At 43.6% G+C, this 18,768-nt stretch overlaps 3 protein-coding genes across 12 annotated transcripts in view; 1 reads left to right on the top strand and 2 right to left on the bottom strand.

Moving 5' to 3' along the window:
- Positions 1-1,019: 1,019 nt before the first annotated feature.
- On the bottom strand, positions 1,020-10,975 carry PIGP (phosphatidylinositol glycan anchor biosynthesis class P). 5 transcript variants are annotated; one of them, XM_037524958.2, is made up of 6 exons: positions 10,489-10,521; positions 10,023-10,126; positions 8,152-8,224; positions 6,001-6,119; positions 4,831-4,967; positions 1,020-3,360 (listed from the first exon to the last, which is right to left on the bottom strand). In XM_037524958.2, exons 2-5 carry the CDS (start codon positions 10,102-10,104, stop codon positions 4,834-4,836), a joined length of 408 nt encoding a protein of 135 aa, XP_037380855.1. In that variant the 5' UTR covers positions 10,105-10,126; positions 10,489-10,521; the 3' UTR covers positions 1,020-3,360; positions 4,831-4,833. The 5 variants fall into 5 exon arrangements, with proteins under 5 accessions (XP_037380855.1, XP_054556257.1, XP_037380857.1 ...); XM_054700282.1 differs by lacking the exons at positions 1,020-3,360; positions 10,489-10,521 and adding an exon at positions 10,916-10,975 and having other exon boundaries at positions 3,447-4,967; XM_037524960.2 differs by lacking the exons at positions 1,020-3,360; positions 10,489-10,521 and adding an exon at positions 10,884-10,916 and having other exon boundaries at positions 3,447-4,967.
- Positions 1,027-3,300, bottom strand: LOC119257201 (U3 small nucleolar RNA-associated protein 14 homolog A-like). Its single transcript, XM_054700636.1, has 2 exons — positions 1,882-3,300; positions 1,027-1,665 (listed from the first exon to the last, which is right to left on the bottom strand). The coding sequence occupies exons 1-2, from the start codon at positions 3,298-3,300 to the stop codon at positions 1,027-1,029; spliced, it is 2,058 nt and encodes a 685-aa protein (XP_054556611.1).
- Positions 10,812-18,768, top strand: part of TTC3 (tetratricopeptide repeat domain 3) — a 106,840-nt gene continuing 98,883 nt past the window's right edge. For 2 of the 6 annotated variants that reach the window (XM_037524954.2, XM_054700277.1), the window contains exon 1: positions 10,812-10,871. The gene's annotated coding sequence lies outside the window, so the exon portion shown is untranslated. Of the gene's footprint in view, positions 10,872-10,902; positions 10,980-11,604; positions 15,237-18,768 lie in introns of those variants that run through there. The other 4 variants (XM_054700280.1, XM_054700279.1, XM_037524956.2 and 1 more) reach the window with 3 other exon arrangements.

Genomic DNA, 18,768 nt, shown 5'->3' with positions numbered 1-18,768 from the left:
TTCCTTTTTATTGAGGCATAACTTCCAACAAGGGCGGGAGGGAGCCTTAAGGTCTGACTGTGACAGGCTGCGTTATACCCGGGTAAGCACCACCCTCGGGAGACGCAGCTCCCAACTCAGCAGCAGGCGTGCTCGTGTCTCCCGGTAGCTACTACCTCTGTCCCAATAGTCATCACCATAGCTTCGTTTTGCTGTTTTTGCACCTCTATGAAAGGAATCATCAGTGTGTGTGTGTGTCTGGCCTTTTTTGTCCAACACGATGACTTTGCTATTTATGGATGCAGTTCACTCGTTTGCGTGGCGGTGTGGTTTTCAGTTGTCAGGCCAGTTTGCTGACCACTCTTCCTTTGCAGTAGGTGAGTCTCCTTAACAGCTCCCAGGTGTGGTGACATGCTCCTCCCATAAAATAATGGAAATGGTGACAAAGGACAGCGACTCCCACTGCTCATGCACCCTGGGAAGGTTACTGCAATGGAAGTCTTAGTTTTCCCACCTAAAATTACTCGTCTTCCTTCGAAGGTATAGTTAAATTGGCAAAAGTTAAATGCGTGTATGACACATTCCAGTTCTTACAGGAATACACGCCCCCCCAGAGGCCAGACTGGTGCAGAGACTCAGGGTTGCCAAATGAGTTAGAGTTGGTCCTAGTGACCAACTGTCTACTTTTGCTAAGTTATACATGGTTTATTTTTTAAAATTCATTTCCACCTAACCTTCTTATCTGAGCCACATCCAGGTGTTCATAAGGCAGTGTCATTCAAATCCTTCAATCCTCTCAAGTGTGCTTCCCCAAGTACTGTCCAATTTTGAAAAAGGCATAACCATCCACTCTGTTCCTTGAGGGGAAAAAAAAGCCTTTTTTTTTTTTTTTTTTTTTGAAAACGCAGCCTAACTATGTATATAGAATGCTAAGCCAGTTTTAGAATCAATCCTGTAGCTTAGAGGAAAACCAGGTCACCGCTCATTTGGGGCCCCTGGTTGTGGCAACAACATGTCACTCCTCCAGCACCTCAATATAGTTTCTCTTCAGTTGTTCCTATGCTGCACAGGGAGTGGCTTTGGATTCCTCCGTGTGACAGAGAGGTCCAGCCCTGAGGAAGGCCGGTAGCCCACATCCTCTGCTCTCATAGGCGCTATGATATGGCCTGGCTTGGTGACAACTGTGGGAGCGGTCAGACTCTGGAAGGCCCTCTGGGTGTTCCACATACATCCTGTGGGGGTCTGGAGGGTCCTTTCAAATTGCTGACAATAGGCGAAAGGATAGGGAAGCACCCGTACCCGGTGGGCTGCTGCCTGGATGTTTCGATTCTCGTTTATAATCACATTTGGCAAATCCTTGTCTTTTCTTGGGGGACCCTCAGGGGCTTTAATGAGAAACCTGTGTCGCTTCTGGGCACTGGGCTTTGGGCACACGCCACCCCACTCGCCCCAGCCAGGCAGGGTCAGGTCTGTGTCCTTCGGCTTCCCGGCCTCCACAGCTTCCCTCTTCTCTTTGAAGAAGTCTCCGATAACATCATCCCCAGCAAAAGCTTCCTCTATCATCTGCTTCTGACTGTCTTCCTCACCTCCCGTCCCCTCCGCTGTGGTGGGAGCTGCTGGAGACCTCCTGGAAGAGTCTACGGTGAGGAGTTTCTGCAGATCAATCACTTGTTCCTTCATTTTCTTCTTGGGGGCAACGGGGGGACCACTGGGGTTCCTCGCTCACCGCTGCCCTGCTAACACAGGCCTGAGATGGGCCTTATTTTGAAAGCATCTCTGTCTGCTCAGCTCCTCTTGCACTCGCGGAGTCTGTGTTCGCTCTGGCCCCTGCAGCAGGGCCTCTGCTTCTTCCTCGGCAGGTTCTTCTCTCTGGACTGGCAGAACCACGCCCGCTGAACTCACCTGCTGCTTCCCTGATGGATGGTGTTCCTTGTTGAGTTTCGGAGGGAGTGTCCTCAATTTAGACAGCAACTCCCAGCTGCTAAAATCTTTTGCTTCTTGACTGCCCCCCAGCTCAGCGTCCTGGCTGAGCCCAGACATTTTCCTAAGTGACTGTCTTTCCTCAAATTCTTTCAACAAAATTTCCTCTGCCACGGATTCTCCTGCTTCCTTGCTTTCAGAAGCCTTGGGGGCCGCAGTCTCTGAAAGTTGTTCTGGGGGCTTCTGAGTTTTCTCCTCTCTTGTGTCGCCAGAGAGACTGCCAAGGATCCAGGGGTTTGGAGCGTGTCCATCCATCGGTACCTCGTTCACCGCATCAGGGACAAGGCGCTCCCCTCCCTCCCGCTCCTCCTCGCTCTCGGAGGTTGCCCGGAGTTTCTGTATCAGTTCTTTGTTCCTGGCCAATTGTTCCTGCTTGGCCTGGCGAGTCTCCAGGTGGTACTGGGCCATAATTGCCTTTGACCTTGCCCACTTCCCTGTGTTCTGGTGCCTGAGGCTCATTCGCTCCATCATTCTGGTGCTTTCAATTTTTTCCAATAGCCCCAATGCTGCATTAGGATGGACCTTCTGCAGCGCCTCAAACTCTTTCAGGGATGTCTTGGCCTTTTCTTTCTTCAGAACTTTGTGGTACTTCTTGCTTTTGATTTTCCTCTCTCTTCGAGCCCTGGCCTCATAGTAAGACTGCAGGGCGCGGGCCTTCTGAAGCTCGCTTCGGCGCATCTTAGCCTCCTCCAGGCTCATGGCTTCGAGAATGGCCTTTTCCACGGGAGTAAGCAAAGGCTCTGCCACTGGCTGCTTGTTCTTATGCAGGAGGTTAAAAATTTCCTGCTCCAGGGGTGTTCTTGCCTTCCAGCCACTGAACACATGTTCCAGAGGGGCAAAGGCCGCCGACTCCTGGTTTAGGGGAAAAACCAGCTGCTTCGCTCGCCGGTTCTTCAGAACAACAGGCTCCCATTTGGAAAGGGCTCGTGAGGTTTGACTGAACGCCACCTCCCTGTGGATCCGTTCTGCTTCCTCTTCACTACGGGGTAACTCTACAATCTTCTTTGATTTGACTCTATTGAGTTGCCTTTTCACTGTGGCCAGTGAGGATGGTGCTTTAATAGACTCAAACAGATCGGAAAGGACCAGTTTTTCTCCTGACCCTTCAGAACTGACATTGAACTCTGACACCTTCAGGCTAGCTTCAGATCGCTCAGGCAGTTTCCACCCGTTCTTTCTATCAAGGGAAATGACTGCTTCCAGAAGTTTTTGGTGCTTTCTCTCTCCCTCACTGGCCCCCTCCTCTTCACTGGTGCTCAAGGGGTCATCTTTTGGCAAATCCTCTAGTTCTTCCTGTTGGTCTAGAGCCAGCAGGTTCTTTGCAGCCTGGATAGCACTCATCTCAGCAGCCTCTCACGCCAGCCAGAAGTGGAAGTCGAAATTTCAGACTCTACTCAGGTCCTTAATCCAAAACAAATAAAACTAGGAATGACCTCTGACCGCAACTTCTCTCCGTAGTGTGCCCACCCTGCACAATCAGACCCACCCACCCAGTCAATCCGCTGTGTCTCCAGCAAATGTTTTAAAGCGGTCGCGACTGCCCAGCTCACTGCTGCCACTCTGTGCTAGGGGCAGGAACTTCTGCCTGGACTAAAGTAACAGCCCCCCACTGACTTCCTGAGTTCTGCACTCTCAACTCAGCCCAGAAGCCCTCCCAAATCCATTTCCCATCCACCTGTCGGAGCAACTTTTTAAAAACATGTATCAGGCCACGTCTTGCCTTTCCTTAATAGCTCAGTGCCTGAAATTCATGACATACACTTGATTCACGCTTCCTAAGCTGCCATACAAAGCCCTGTATGATTGGGGTTGCGTGTTTCCCTCAGGGCACACCCCAGACCGCACCTCCCTTGTGCTGTATGATCTAGGACCCCTGCTGTCCGGCCTTCCCCAGGACACAACAAACTGCCCTCTGGAAGGTCTCTGCCCTCGGCGCTCCTTACTTGGAAGCCCGCCTCACTCCACAGTCTTACTGGCTCTTGTTTGGATAACCAAATCCTAATCTATACTGTCTTTCTGAGTGGCCTCCACTGATCACCAACCTTTACTTTCTAGAAGATAATACTATCTTAGTCCTCTGCATAGTACCACCATACATTTTCACATTTATCTATCTGCTTCGTCTGTCTCAGAATGCCTCCAAAACACAGGTTCTTTGAGAGAGAATTCACATCACTGCTATCACCTGTGTAGAATACCTGGTACATAGTCAACACTCAATAAATATTTCTGTTCTAGACATGAACCTGATGGCAAGGCCACGCACATTAAACATACCCTTTCCCCAAATCAAAGAACTTGAATTCTGGGTCCTCTAAAACCAAACAGCTGAAAGGATACAATTGCCCTTTGCAAATAACAACTGGAGCATCTTATACTTCCTTTTTTTCCAAGTCTGCTACATGGCAATCCACTAATTTATTTATTCTGTCCATTAATGGCTAATATATGGAGGCATTTATAATATTAACAGAACTTAACCCAAGAGAGGCTCAATTTTTTTTCCATTTTAATACTGAGTCAAATTGTGGTCAAAAATTATGTCAGCAATTTAAAACAAGGGCCTCCCCTGGTGGCGCAGGTGGTTGAGAGTCGCACTGTGAAGCTTCCGCAGCCTCTGCAGTGCCAGTTCTATCCCGGCTGGCCAGCAAGGGTCCCACATGGTGCAGCAGACCTCTCCTGTCTCACCCGCTGCTCTCCTCAGCAGTGTATTTCGTCGGTCTGCCTGTTCTATTCCCCGCTGTGACTCTGGGGAATCCTCTCACCCTCCCATGCATCTGGCTTGTACCCCAGTTCTCGTATAAATAAATAAATAAATCTTAAAAAAAACCCCAACAATTTAAAACAAATGCTTGGTATTAGTCTACATACAATTCAGTTTTTGGTGTAAGAAAGGTCTTTGGTTGCTAGAAAGAACATTTGGTTTACTTCACTAATAGGAATATCTCTTAGTGCTGGGATGGCCTCTTCTTGGTATTTCTTCTGCTGTTGATTTTTAGCATAGTTATCTGTAAGAGGACAAAAACTCTGCTTACCCAAGTCATTTCTTCTATAGTCTTTGTGTTTTAATGGAGGCCCACCACATAGTTTACAAGGCTAATGTTTGCATAATAACAAATACCATGCTTAACATAATTAAAAGATGACTGAAATTCTCTCTTTAGAAGAAAAATCCCAATTAGAATAAAAACCAGCAAAGTACTTTTCACATCTCTAATGTGGGTAAGAAACTAGTATTTTATTCAACTGTGTAATGATGACTAAAGTCCCATAAAGGACGGAATTATACCTAAGCTTAGAAAACATTTAAATCAATAAATCAATACCCCCAAACAAATCATTTGGTACAAAATCATTCACGTAAGCTTAATTTCCCCTTAATTGCACAGACTATACACTATAATTCTAATTAAGAATGCAGGAATATTAAAGGTTATCAGAAAATATATATATAAATACTATGATTGATTTTCAAAATATACTGCACAGGCTCATGAAAAAGGCTTTGAATGTTAAAAAAAAACATACTAGAGAACTGAAAAGCTACTTTACTCCCTAGAATCTAAGCAAGTTCAGTACTTCTATTTAAAATAATGAATAAAAGAACTTAAAGAAAATAAAACTACAAAAACACACCATGGTTCTCCTGCCACTTAGTTGGAATCAGGAATACTCAGAGGTCCTGAGGACACTCCCCCACCCCTCACCAGATTCCTCCTTCTGACGAGGTCTACATGGACCTACTTGATCCAAGTGCCTGTTTAGGATTAAGACTGTTTCTCTCAAAGTTGCTGAGGAACACAGACTTGTGACTTTTATGGGAAAATATACCTGTTAACTAGTGTTGTAAACCAGCATATTCATCAGAACTTATTTCTGCCATGTAAACATCTGCTCCTGTCTAACTATATTTCTCCTCCAGTTGTTTTTACTGGGTCAATGCATAAAAAGGATTGCAGCCTGTTCTGGGTTACTCTTCTGGACAAAGTGCTAGTACCCCATCCTCCCTGCCCCAGGTACCTTCTTTTGATATAACTTTACCTGTGATTGTATGAATGGAGTTGAGTGGAGAGGTACTCATCATGTTTACTCCAAATAAGAGGACGTAGCCGATGACAATAGTAATGAGGAGGTAGACAGGCAAGGCCACCGCCCAGTACCTGTGGGAGAGGATGTGAATGCAGGAGAGACCTCCTCAAGAGTGGTAATTCTCGAGTCCATTTCCAAGTTTACAGACTAATTTTTAAATAAAAATTTAATTTTTATTGAAGTAATACACACACATAAAAGACAATCAAATAGTTCTATGAGAGCTACAGTGAAAAGCTGTAATCCCATGACCCACCTGTCTGGGCCCTGGAGTTTTAATTCCCCAAAAAGGGACAATATCAGTACCTGAGCTGTTCCTTTGGTATTTATTGCCACGCAGTTATACAACCTGTTCAGATTATTACTTGATTTTTTTGATTTCATTTTTTCTGGACTTCCTAATATAGAGATGAGTAATTTAATTCATTTACACCTTGCATCTTACCTTCTTTTTAGCCTTTTACAATATATCACATTTCTGGTCATATCAGCTGTTATTAAAAATCATTGACTACAGAATGTTTGCAACTGAGTATATTAGTGTATTATTTACTTTGTTTTTTTTTTTTTTACATGTTTTTGCTTTTCCTGGAATCAGGAATCCTATCTTTTAGTTTGTTTGGTTTTCATGTTATCTATCAATATCCTATTCTCCAGTTCTCTGGCAGGCTGTAATACACTTCTCAAAGTAGCTAAGCACACAGAGTACTCTACGTTAAAGCCTTAGTAGGGGCATTGTTTCTTTAATAATTTCCTTCTTACTGTTTTCTATTTCTGGAACTTTTAAGAATTAGGTTTTTTACCCTGTTATACTTTCCTCACCTTTATATTCCATTTTGCTACCTTTTGTTCTACTTTCTGGAGATTAACTTTGGTTTAACTTCTAAACCTTTAATAATCCTTTGGCAAGTCTATGTGTAATTTCCAAATTCCCTGAACACTCCCTGTTTGTATGTAGCATTCTGTTGTTTCATGATTATAGTCTTTCCTTATCTCTGAGCATTTTGTTTTTTAAAATTTTTCTTCTGTCCTTGCATTTATCTCCATTTCCTTCAAGTTCTCTGTTTTCTTTTGGCTTTCACTTTAGAGGCTTAAAAAAAAAATGTGTGGTAAGTCACAGCTGTCCATTCCTATTTAAAAATGAAGTGCTGACAGGTTAACTGGAAGCACCGTGTACGTGAGCTGGACGGCCGACCGTGTGCTTGCTACAGGAGACACGGCCATTTCACTGGGGACCAGCAAATGTCAGAAATTATAGATCCTTGCTCTTGAGCTGATCAACTCCCTCAGGAAGGAACCTCCTACCTTTGGTTGGGGGGAGGAGGGCAGTACGAGCCTGGCAACAAGCCTGAGAGCCCAGTGAGGAAGGTGTTTGGGAGAATTTTATTCAGTGATGCAGATTCCCATTTTAGTAAGGTGCCTCACTGCCACTTAGACTAAGTGCCTAGAGAGCTTCATGCAACTTTCCACAGAGTAAAACTTCTGTAGAGGAGAGGTGGAGGTCAGTTACGTCTCACTTATGTGCCATCTACTTTTCCCATTACCTGTTCCTATGGCTTTTCACTTAAAAAAAATTTCCCTCCGGGCCTCCCTGGTGGCACAAGGGGCTAAGTACCACACTATGAAGCAATCTGCAACCTCTGCAGCACGAATTCGATCCCCAGCCAGCCAGGGAGCAACCCACATGGCGCAGCAGACCTCTCCTGTCTCGCCTGCTGCTCCCCTGAGCAGTGTATTTCAGTCAGTCTGTCTGTTCTGTTCCCCGCCCTGGCTCTGGTGAATCCTCTCACCCCCCACACCTCTGGCCTGTACCCCAGGTCTTGTGTGCATAAATAAATAAATCTTAAAAAAAAAAAAATTTCCCCCCATCTCTAAAGGGGGTTATGTTAACAAATGTTGGGAGGGAACTGAGATAAACATTGTTTACCACTGTTAATTGGAAGTCTATTAATAATGATATTTAAAAAGCTTTCTATTTCTATATGGCTATTTATGGATCTTAAAAGAATAAATTCTTAAAATTTGGGGAGTCTTAAGCAAAAACCTGACCCTTCAAAACAGCATTAATAGAATTATGTTATTTAAGAAATACAATAAACTTACTTTTGAGGCCAATACGTTAAGCCTAAGGAGTTTAGCCAAGATTCAGGAATGAAAGCCCATACAAGATAGAGAACTGTAGAGAGAAAAAAATATATAAAAGAAACATCAATAAGGCATGCATCTAGATTATAAAGGTTTGCATAAAACAAAGGGTCCTTTGAAGCATCCCTGATTTTTAACTCCTTTCAGTTCTTCTAACTCCTTTTTGTACCATTCTTGCTATACTTACACAACATTATTTTAGTCATTTTTTCAATTGTGTTAAAAGAAGATAAAATTTACCATCCTAAACCACTTCTAAGGGTATAGTTCAGTAGTGTTAAGTATATTTGCATTGCTGCAGATTTCCAGAATTATTTTATCTTGCAAATCTGAAACACTATACCCATTAAATGACACTCTTTCCACCATTTCTAATTTTTTTTCCTAACATATCTTAAATCTCATACTATTATTTTAAGCACTTTAAGGGGAGAAATCATGTTGTAGCAGTGGTTGCATTCCTCACAGCATTTAGCAGTTGGCTTTACGCACAGTAAGTGTTCCTAACACTTTATCCACCTGGGGTTGAACTAATTTTAGACTTTTAGTTGCTTAAAGGTGAGTCTATTTATCCTTGTTCTGGCTCACGACGTGCCTTATTCCCAAAGTGCAATCTTATTTCCCTCAATCCTAGTCATGGTGGCACCCTTTGCAGCTGTCCCTACGTAATAACAATGGCTAACCTGTTATCTACTGTGGGGTAAGCACGCTTCCAAGCACCTTATACACATAATTTCACTTCACCTGCAAAACAATTCTATGAGATTTGGATGCCATTTTTAGAGACAAGGAAATGGTATCTTGGACACGTTACATCATCTGCCCCAACTAAATGGCAGAGATCAATTTCAAACTACCTGTTATCAATAATGAGGGATTCATGTTATCGTGACAAGGACGTGTTACAGAACTTTCTATTTCAGAAATATAATAAAACGGTGAACCCCAAAGTGATGGCATCTCTGTCCCCCCCAATTTAAAAATCTAGTGGGAAAGGTACTCATAAACTGGTATTTTCACTACACTGCGATTAAGTGCCAACGAGCAAGTAATAGGGACAGGGTCCGAGGACCTTAGCTCACCCTGGCAGAGATATTAATGATCAGGAAAGCTCTCCTGGAGGAAGTGCATAATGGGGCCTAAAGGATGACTAGATTAGCCACATTAAAAAAATGCATGTTTGGGGTCTGCAGCTGAGTTGTCCTGTAGGGTTCAGAAGCACTCCCCTCCACCCCAGGTTTCCACAAAATGCCAAAAAGGTGGCTCACGGGCACACGACCTTCCCCCTTTTTGTTTTGTTTCCCTCATAATTCTCACATCTTTTTGGGGCAAGATATTGAGCAGGTTGTGTGACTCTGGGCATACTGGTGTCTCAGTGAGCATCAGTTTTCTCATCTGCAAAATGGGACCTTGTGAAGACAGTGCGAGATGCATGACACGCAGCGCGTCCTTACTGCCCCTCCAGCGCTCCAGCAGGCTGCCCAGGAGTCAGGCCAGACCCTTCGTTCAAGGCCTTCGGGTTTTACTCCGGGGCTCTCCTAGGGCACTTACTACACTTCATGAATGACAACTGTTCATTGCACATCACACTGTCCTCTCATGACCGCCGTCTGCGCGGGGTCCAGGCGCGTTCACCTGGGACCCTGTGCAGCGCTGTGTCAGCACCCGCTGAGCCGAGGCCTCTCAGGCGGTGTCTGGCAGACAACACCCGACCCACAGCAGTTCTGAGGGCGGTTCGGGTGCGCACCTTCTGAGAACAAAGGCTGTAACGTCCTGTGCGTCCTGCCACACCAGACAGGGCCCTGGCCGTCCGTCAGGATGGTACTTACTGAAGCCAAACTGGGAGCTTAAGAAAAGGACAAAGCCATAAATCGCTCTTTCTGGCAATGGCGACGGTGAGTTTTCCACCATTTTCCTCGCGGCTTGAGACACTCTGTGGGGAAGAAAGACAAGTGTCCGTCAGGGATCGCCTCCGTCCCCATTGGTCCATTCTAACCTCATCGCCCGCTCGGGCGCAGCCTCTGCGCGAAGCCCCTGCAGCGCGCCGGCCGCGCACCTCAGCAGCCCCGCGCGCGCCAGCCCAGCGCGCACGCGCACAGCCCCGCGCGCGGCCCACACGTCAGAGCGCGCGCGACCCGCGGGGGGCTGAGACCCGGGTGGGGGGGGGGCGATGCCGCTCCGACCCCGCCGGCCTCGCCTCCCTGCGGGAAGGGCAGCGCTGGGCAGGACCTCCCGGGCCTGAGCCGCGGCGCCCGGGACCCGGCCCTGCCCCCTCGGTGGGCTTCGGTTTCTCACTCGAGTCTGGGTGGGGGAGACCCTCGGCCTCGGGCTCTTCTTGCGCCCCCTCCCGACAGCTCCACCGCCTCAGCGCGGGGTCCACGTGCACGCGCCGGCTGGGGAGCCGCATTGGGGGCCCGGGGAACGCTAGAGAAAGTGCCAGAAAGGCTCCGGCGCATGCGCAGCGCGACGTTCGCGCGGCGGACGCGCGCGCGCGCGAGGGCCGGCGGGATCGCTGGGCTCGCCGCCGCGGAGGGGGAGGGGCGGCGCGGCGCGTCTGCGCATGTGCGCGCGCCCACGTGACGCGCCGCCCACCCGCGCCCGCCCGCCCCGCGGCTGACGTGGAGGGCCCGAGGCGGCGGCGGCTGTCCGCGTCCGAGGCTCGCGGGCGGCGGGCCCCGGTGAGTGCACACCTGGCGCGCGGCGGGGCCCTCGGACGTGTCACCTTGTCGCGCTGCAGCCGAGATGCCCGGGGCGCGGGCCCTCCACACCCCCTCCGTGGGTGTGTGGTGAGTGTGGTGTGTGCGCGTCGCCCGCGTCGCTCGCGGGGCGTCTCGCGGGTCGGAGCCGCGGCGCCGGGGGTGTGGCCGCCTCCGCCGGCCCCGGGGGGTGTGTCCCCTGGGTCGCGGGTGCCCCGTGCTCGTCCCGGGGTCGGGGCGAGGCGCGAGCGGCCCCTTTGTGCGCGCATCCCCGGGCGCCCCGCTCCCGCGCCCCAGTGACACCCCTCCTGGCGCGCCCCCGCCGCCCGTGTTTTCCGGGGTCCCTCCCGGCAGGGGCTCCCCGGCCTGGGTGGGGGCCCCTTTCTGTGTCCCTCTCGGGGTGGGCCGGCGCGCCCCCCGCCCGGAGCGTCGCGGGCCCGGGGCGGCGTCCTCGCGTGGCCCCGCGCGCCCGGGCGGGGTGTGTGGTCGCGCGTGTTCGAGAACGTTCTGTGCTCCGTGTTGTGTTCTCACGTCTGCGCCTCCGTGCTCGGGGGCCGTCGCCGCCCCCGCGACCCCGGGAGGGGACTGGAGCCCGGCGCCCCCTCCCCGGCGCCCCTCGGAGCGCCGTCCCCGCCGCGGGCGCGCCCGGGGGTGGGGGCCCGCTGCGCGCCCGGCCGGCTGTGGCGCAGCGTCTGCGGGGCCGGGGAGCCTGTGCCGTGAGCTGCTTCGAGGAAGAAAAGGGGGGGCAAAACTCGAACCGAGGCAGAGGTGCACTGGGGCTGGTACCGGGGCGGGGTGCCTTCCTACGGGCGCCCGGCGGCCCAAAGCCCTTGGAGCGAGAACTCCTTCCAAAACACACGCGCTCTCGCCAGACCTGCCGGCCTTTAGCGGTTCCTGGGGTGTTTCGGGCGTTCACGCCCGTAATTACTGCTGCTTTTCTTTCCGCCCGCCGTAACGGTGAGAGGCAGAAGGCAGTGGATTGAAGATTTTACTCCACCTCCCTTGGGAGCAGCCTCCTCATAGTTCCCACTCGAGTTAAGACATTTTTTATTGCAAGAAATTTGCATTTTCGCCTGTGGAGAGTGGGGTTCATTACGAGGCTACGCAGGGAAAGAAACCTCTAATCCATTAGGCGCCCAGCTCTTCCTCCTCTTGCTAAGGTTCGTGCTCTGCGCTCGAGGGCTGCATTTTGGTGTCTGTTTCTTTGTTCATTGGCTCAATTTTCTTGCTCTTATCTAATACTCTTTTTTTCTTTTTAATTTCTGGAATGTTTCACATATAAAATACAGAGGGGGCTCTAACCAATCCGTGACTCAAAGATTTACAGATGGAATTATTTTGCCAAATTTGCTTCAGATCCTCTATAAGAATAAAATAAAATTACTGATATTGGAGGTGCTATCAGTTCCTCCCCCACCTTTCCTAGCGGTGTCGACCGTGCTCAGGTTTGTGTGTATTCCCTTGTATATTTTATACCTGGATCACCGTGAATCCATTCACAATATATAGTATTGTGCATTTGAATTTTAATGGTGTTAAATGATATGTATCTTTTTTTGCAACTTGCTTTTTTTCACTCAGCATCACATTTTGATATTTATATGTGAATAAATTGGATAATTATGTTATCTTTGGCTCATTCATGTTAATTGCTGGTATAGAATTCCATTGTATGAATATACCATAATTTATCCATTTTCCTGTTGATGGACTTTGAAGTTGTTTCTGGTTTTGGATACTTAAAATCAATCCTGCAATAAACATCTTTGTACTTGTCTGCTCGCGCACACTTGGAAGTTTCTCTAGGAAATAAATACACCTAGTAGTAGATTTGCTGCATAGTAGGATATGTGCATCTTCAGCTTAACCAATTATTACAGAAACTCTCCAAGTGGTGGTACTGATTTTCACTCTCAGTGGTATTGAGTGAGGACACCCATTTCCTCACATCGTTGCTAACACTTTCTGTTATTGGACTTACATTTTTGCCTTCTCTTTACTGACCAGCTTCCATATATCTTTAGCTTGCAGCTCAATTTGCTTGCCAGCCACCTTGGCTTCTGCGATAGCCCTGTGTCAGCTTATGGGTTCATCTCTCACAGCTAACTGGCTCAGTCTTATTTCATTTGGTCCCTAAGATTAATTCCAAAAAACGTTTATTTTGTACCTGATTATGTCAGTTCCTATGGATAATGTAAAGATAGTAATTTCCATGGTATGTTACATGTATCTCTAGTAGCTGGTGAGGTGATTTTAATTAAAAAATATTTTAATATGATAAGTGGTTTTTAAATTTTTTCTTCTTAATGTAATATTTAATGCATTTAAATATATGTACCATATATATAAATTGTGAAGCAAAACAATAAAATGAACTGTCAATCTATTACTGATCCAAGAATCAATGACCAATACTGAATATGTTCCTCTCTAGTGACTACTATTCTAAATTGTGTGTATGTCGTTCTTTGCTTTTAAAATTCTTTTTCAGATATGTATCTATCTCTTGACAATGTATTGTATGTTCTCTGATATTTTAAGTTAAAACACTGGATACAGTTTTCTGGGACTTGTTTATGTCACTTGGTGTTATGTTTTTAATAATCACTAAGGTTTGAGTTTAGATGTTAAGTTACTAATTTTCACTGCTGTGTGATATTCCACGGTGAATATAACACAGTGAATGCATTCTTTTGTTAATGGACATTTTGATTGATTTTTTTTTTTACCATTATGAAGATTTTTATACATCCATCTAGTACAGTGTTGCAAGAATTTCCCTAATTCTCATACTGGGGTATATGACCCCCAGGAGAGGAATGAAAATCTTTGAGGAATACTTGGGCACAAGTGATGTTAATGAATCAATTTACAAATCATTAACTTACAAATGTATGCTTTCCTAAAATTGGTAATGCGGGAGGCCTGTGATAGAGTCTTCCCACTGGCTCAGCTCTCCCACCTTCCCTTTCACAGTAATAACTTCTACCCTAAGAAAGGCATAGCACTCACACACGGAAGCTTTACAGGGCCCTCCATAGACCCAAGTGGAAAAATTCCATGAAAAACACAAGGATAACTTAAAATGCAGTGTACAATGTCAGGGAAAGCCTCATTTAATCCAGGCACCGCCCCATCCATCTCCTCAAGAGCTGAATTTCCAACAAAATTTCCCTTTTTATGATTAATTTTTATTGTACGTAGTTATTTTTGAACAATTGTATGCTTATCATTTAAGCCAGTGCTGTTTCATTTTAAAATGTTACTATATCAGAAATTCATTCTTTGCAATTTAAACTTAAATGTTTTAGATGTAATTTTTAAAAGCATTTTGGTGGTTTTTGAGCAAAAAAAAAGTTGGAATAACCACTGTGTTAAGTTATTTGCTAGAAGTGCAATTGCTGGGTAATGGGATATGAATAGTCAACTCTACAGAATGATACCAAGTTTTCTGCAGAAGTGTTTGTACTAGCTTCTACTTTGGGGAGCAGTTTTGACCAGCAGTGTCTAAGATTTAAAGTTGATTTACACCTCTCAAACACTTGTTATCATCAAATGGATTATGAAGTGATGTGCCATTGTAGTTTTAATTTGCCTTTATTTGATTACGAATGAAATTGAGCATCTTTTGTTTGCAAGCCCTTCGTGTTTCCTTTGTGAAATATCTAGCCATGTCTCTTACCCATTTTTTTCTGTTGTGTTACCCTTCAAAACTAATTGACTGAAAACACTGATCATATACATTGTAAATTTCTAATTCCAGTTCCCATCCTGTCTTTTTCACTTTTATGGTGTATTTTGGTGAACAGAAGCTCTTAATTTTAATGTACTTAATGGCATACCTTCCCTGCCTTGGGGTTATAGAGACATTTTCCTTTGTTTCTTTTCAGAAGCTTTTAAAATATTTTTCACACCTTCAGTTCATAATCCACCTGCAGTTGATTTTTGTGTGTGGTGTGCGATAGTGATCCATTCACCCCCCCATGTTGGTGTAGTTGTCCTCCTGCCATGTACTGGATTGGCCTTCTGCTCACCTGTCATCTGCTGCACCACCTCTTTTACACCATTCGTTTCTGTACGTTCCTGGCTCCTCATTCTGTGTCACTTGTCCATTTTCTCCCTCTGTGCTGCTAACACACTGTTGTAATGACTCATGATGTAGTTTTGTCAGAAGTCTTGATACCTGGTGGACTTGAGTTTCAGCTTTCTTGGACCTTTGTTCTTGTTTTAAGAATCAGCTTGTCACGTGACATGAAAAACCCTTTGGGAATTAATTGGAATTGATTGGCTCAATTTGGGGAAGAATTGAAATCTTTAAGATTTTGAGCCTTCCTGTCTGAGAACATGGTACGTATCTTCATTTACTTAGGTTTGCACTGTCTTAATAATTTTGTAATTTTTTATACAAATCTGCTATTTTTTAAATGTTGATTCCAGTGTTTCTTCTAGTTTGTATTGCTGTTATAAATGGTGTTTTGAAAGAGTCTCTTTCATTGTTAATAGAAATTTAATGAAATTTAACATAGCTTTATATACTCACTTGATAAACTCCTAAATTTCTACTATTTTTCTGCAATTTTTTGGTTTTTCTATGTGGATAATTATGTTATTTGCAAATAGTGATGATTCCGGTTCTTTTAAATTACTTTCCCTTTTATTTTTTAATTTTATTTATTTTTATTTTTTCCCTTTTATTTTTCTTGGCACACTTTTAGAAGTGATTGTGATTAGTTATTTGAAGTAATTATAATGGGCATAGCTGTCTCATTTCTGATTTTCCCATTAAAAAATGTCTATTACTGAGTTTTTGTAGATATCCTTTTATTACATGTTTTTCTGCATTGGTTGAGAATATTTTGTGTGTAGACTGTTGTAATGGATTCCAATTTGTATATCTTAAAATTCTTAATGATTACATTCCTTCCCGAGATAAACCCAAAATGATCTTGATGGATTGTCTTTATGAACTACTGGATTGAGTTTACTATTTTTTTTTTGGGGTGGGGGGGTTGCATATTTGTTAACTGTCACTTACCATAGTGATGATCTTATCTGATGTTGGTAAAGTTGTACTGGCCTTATACCAGTTAAAGAGTAGTCCCTCTTTTTTCTATTCCCTGTGTTTGATTTGGAGTGATTGGTTTCTTAAAAGTTTCATGGAAGTTATTTGTAAGATCATTTGGATGTACTGTTTTCTTTGTGGAAGGAGTAAGAGTTGTAAATAATTGAGTAGTAACTAGCAGTTAATAATGGTAGGACTTTACACGTTTTCTATTTCTTTTAGTCACTTTTGAAAAATTTTAGAAATATTTCCTGTCAACAAAAATGTTAAGTTTATTGGCATTAAGTTCATGGTATTGGCTTAGTTCCCTTTTTAATCTCTCTTTTATCAGTAGTTATGTTTTTCTCATTTTGAATATTTATGTACACCTCTTTTTCTCAATTAACACTTGAAGAAAATGAAAGAAATTAAAAAAACAGTCCTTTATTTTTTCACAATACAAGATTTCTCCCCCGAGGTGCTTACCATAGTTTTCCCACCACCCAAGTGCCCACAGCCCTCAGCGACGCCCGGTGCACTCTCCTCCCACCCCCTGCCCCTTTCCAAGTTTGTCTGTTTTATTAATCTTGGTAAAGAATTAAATTTTGGCTTAATTGGTCTTCTCTATTATAGCTTTTCTTTTTTTAACCACCTGCCCTTTGTCTTTGTTTTTCAGTTCACTATTATTTTTTGTTTCATTGTTTCCTCCTTTGTTCTTTCTTTGGATTTGTTATTTTTATTTTTTTATTTAAATTTCATGCTTAAGTTACAAGTAAGTGTTCAGCCATTTTTCTTTACAGCATATAAGGCTATAAACTTCCCCACATTCATTTCTGCTTTCTCTAACATAATTTCCAGAGCTTTCATTCATTTTTAAATCTAAGTTTTTTAAATTTCCATTTTGATTTGTCATTGACTTATGAGTTATTTAGAAATGTTTTTAAATGGTCAGATGTATCTACATTTGCATTTTTTATTATTGAATTCTTAATTGAGTTGTCAGAGATCTTGGTTTGTGTTTTACCTTTTTAAAAATATTTGTTTACCCTTTATGTCCTAATACATCATGAATTCTAAGTTTTTTTATATATACTTGTGCAGAGAATATATTTTTATTATAGTCCATCTGTATCCATTTGATCAAGCTTATAATTGTGTTCAGATTGTCTTTATTAATTTTTTTGTTTGACCTATCATTAGTTGAGAGAAATGTGTTGTAATCTCACACATTATCTTCTAATTATATATTTTCATAATTATCTTATTTTCATATATTTGGGACTATTTTATTGGGTACATGCAAGCTTAACACTATTTTCCTAGTGGATTCAACCTTTCCTATTATGTTGTAATCCTCTCCGCTCCTAATTTTGCTTTTAGTCTCAGGGTCTGTTGTCTGTCCCACCTTTCTTTTGTTTGTAGTTTACCTGGCATATCCTTTTCCTTCGTTTTACTGCCACCTTTTTTTAATGTCCTTATGTTTTAGGTAGCTCTTATAAAGGAGTGTTACTAGATTCCCCCCTCTTTAATCAGATAATTTATGTCTTTTAATTGTTATATTTAGTTATATTTGTCAGTTTTGACAAATTTTAGAAATTTGTCTTGGTGGTTTTCTCAGTTTTTATCTAAATTTGTTGTTGTTATATCCTTGTCCTCAAGAGATCATCTTGGTAGATGTACAGTTCTAGGTTCATAGTTTACTTTCTGTTGGCATGGTGAGGTACTACGCTCCTGTTCCTTCACTCACGCAGAATCTACTTCCAGTTTTCCTTATGCCTCTTTGAAGAAAATACTCTTTTTCTTTAGACTGCTTTGGATTTTCCTGTCATTGGTGTCAGGTCATTTCACTTCTAAGAGTAAAAAAAGATTACTGTTGTTTCTCCTCACTTTGAATGCATGTGTCTCCTGATTCTGAATTTCACCTTTCAGTGGCCTAGAAGATTCAGAGCTCTTTGACCATTGTTTCTCTGATCTTACCTATTCTTCGGTGGAAATTTAACTGGATATTGTACTAACTCTTTCACGATTACTTACTTTTCATCTTTCCTATTTTTTACTTCCTTGTATCTACTAGAATGGGCAGTGCTGGGGCATTTCATCAGGCACATTTTTCAAGTTCTTCAATTTTCTCTTCAGCTGTAGACTGTGATATCCTTGGGGTTTAAATTTAGTGCTTGTTTTTTTTTCTTAACTCCTATTGATAGCTAGACACCTTCTGTGTTTGGTAATTTTTGATTATAAAATACTTGATTAAGCTTTTTTTTACGGGGATCTTGAGATTTTGATTTGGTGATGCTTTTCATCTGAAAGGATTTGTATCGACTATGGGCACCAGGGAGTATATGCGACTACTTTTCAGTTCCCCTGCTTTGCTTCCAACCCAAGGCTCAGCAGACTGCCCCAGTGCTGCTCACTACTTGTGGCTCTTGACTCCCAGGTTTTTCTTGTGAGAGGTTTGTTTCTTTTGGGGGAAAGGGTGACTTTTAGTGTTCCCTGTTTCTATGAACTCAGCACATTAAATATTTTTTAAAATCTAGGATTCATTTTGCTGTGGTAGAATATCCTTTTAGTTTATCATACTGATAGCATGATAATGTTCTTTTATATTTAATTTTATTGGGTTGTCGGAAAAGTCGTGACGTATTTTTGCTTGAAAAACATAGAATAATATGTCATGACTTTTCCGACAACCCAATAGTATATTTCAGTTTGTATTAGAACAAAAAAATCTTACTGCCCAACTGTAAGATTTCTTGGTGATACAATTTTTTTTTTATTAAAATTAGTTTATATTTGAGTTAAGAGTTGTGAATTATTCTAAAGAAAAATATTAAATAC

Source organism: Talpa occidentalis, unplaced genomic scaffold (genome assembly GCF_014898055.3).
Source record: "Talpa occidentalis isolate TD23 unplaced genomic scaffold, MPIMG_talOcc4v2.1 talOcc4.4, whole genome shotgun sequence".
Taxonomy (NCBI): domain Eukaryota; kingdom Metazoa; phylum Chordata; class Mammalia; order Eulipotyphla; family Talpidae; genus Talpa; species Talpa occidentalis.
This window is presented reverse-complemented; position numbering and strand designations above follow the sequence as displayed.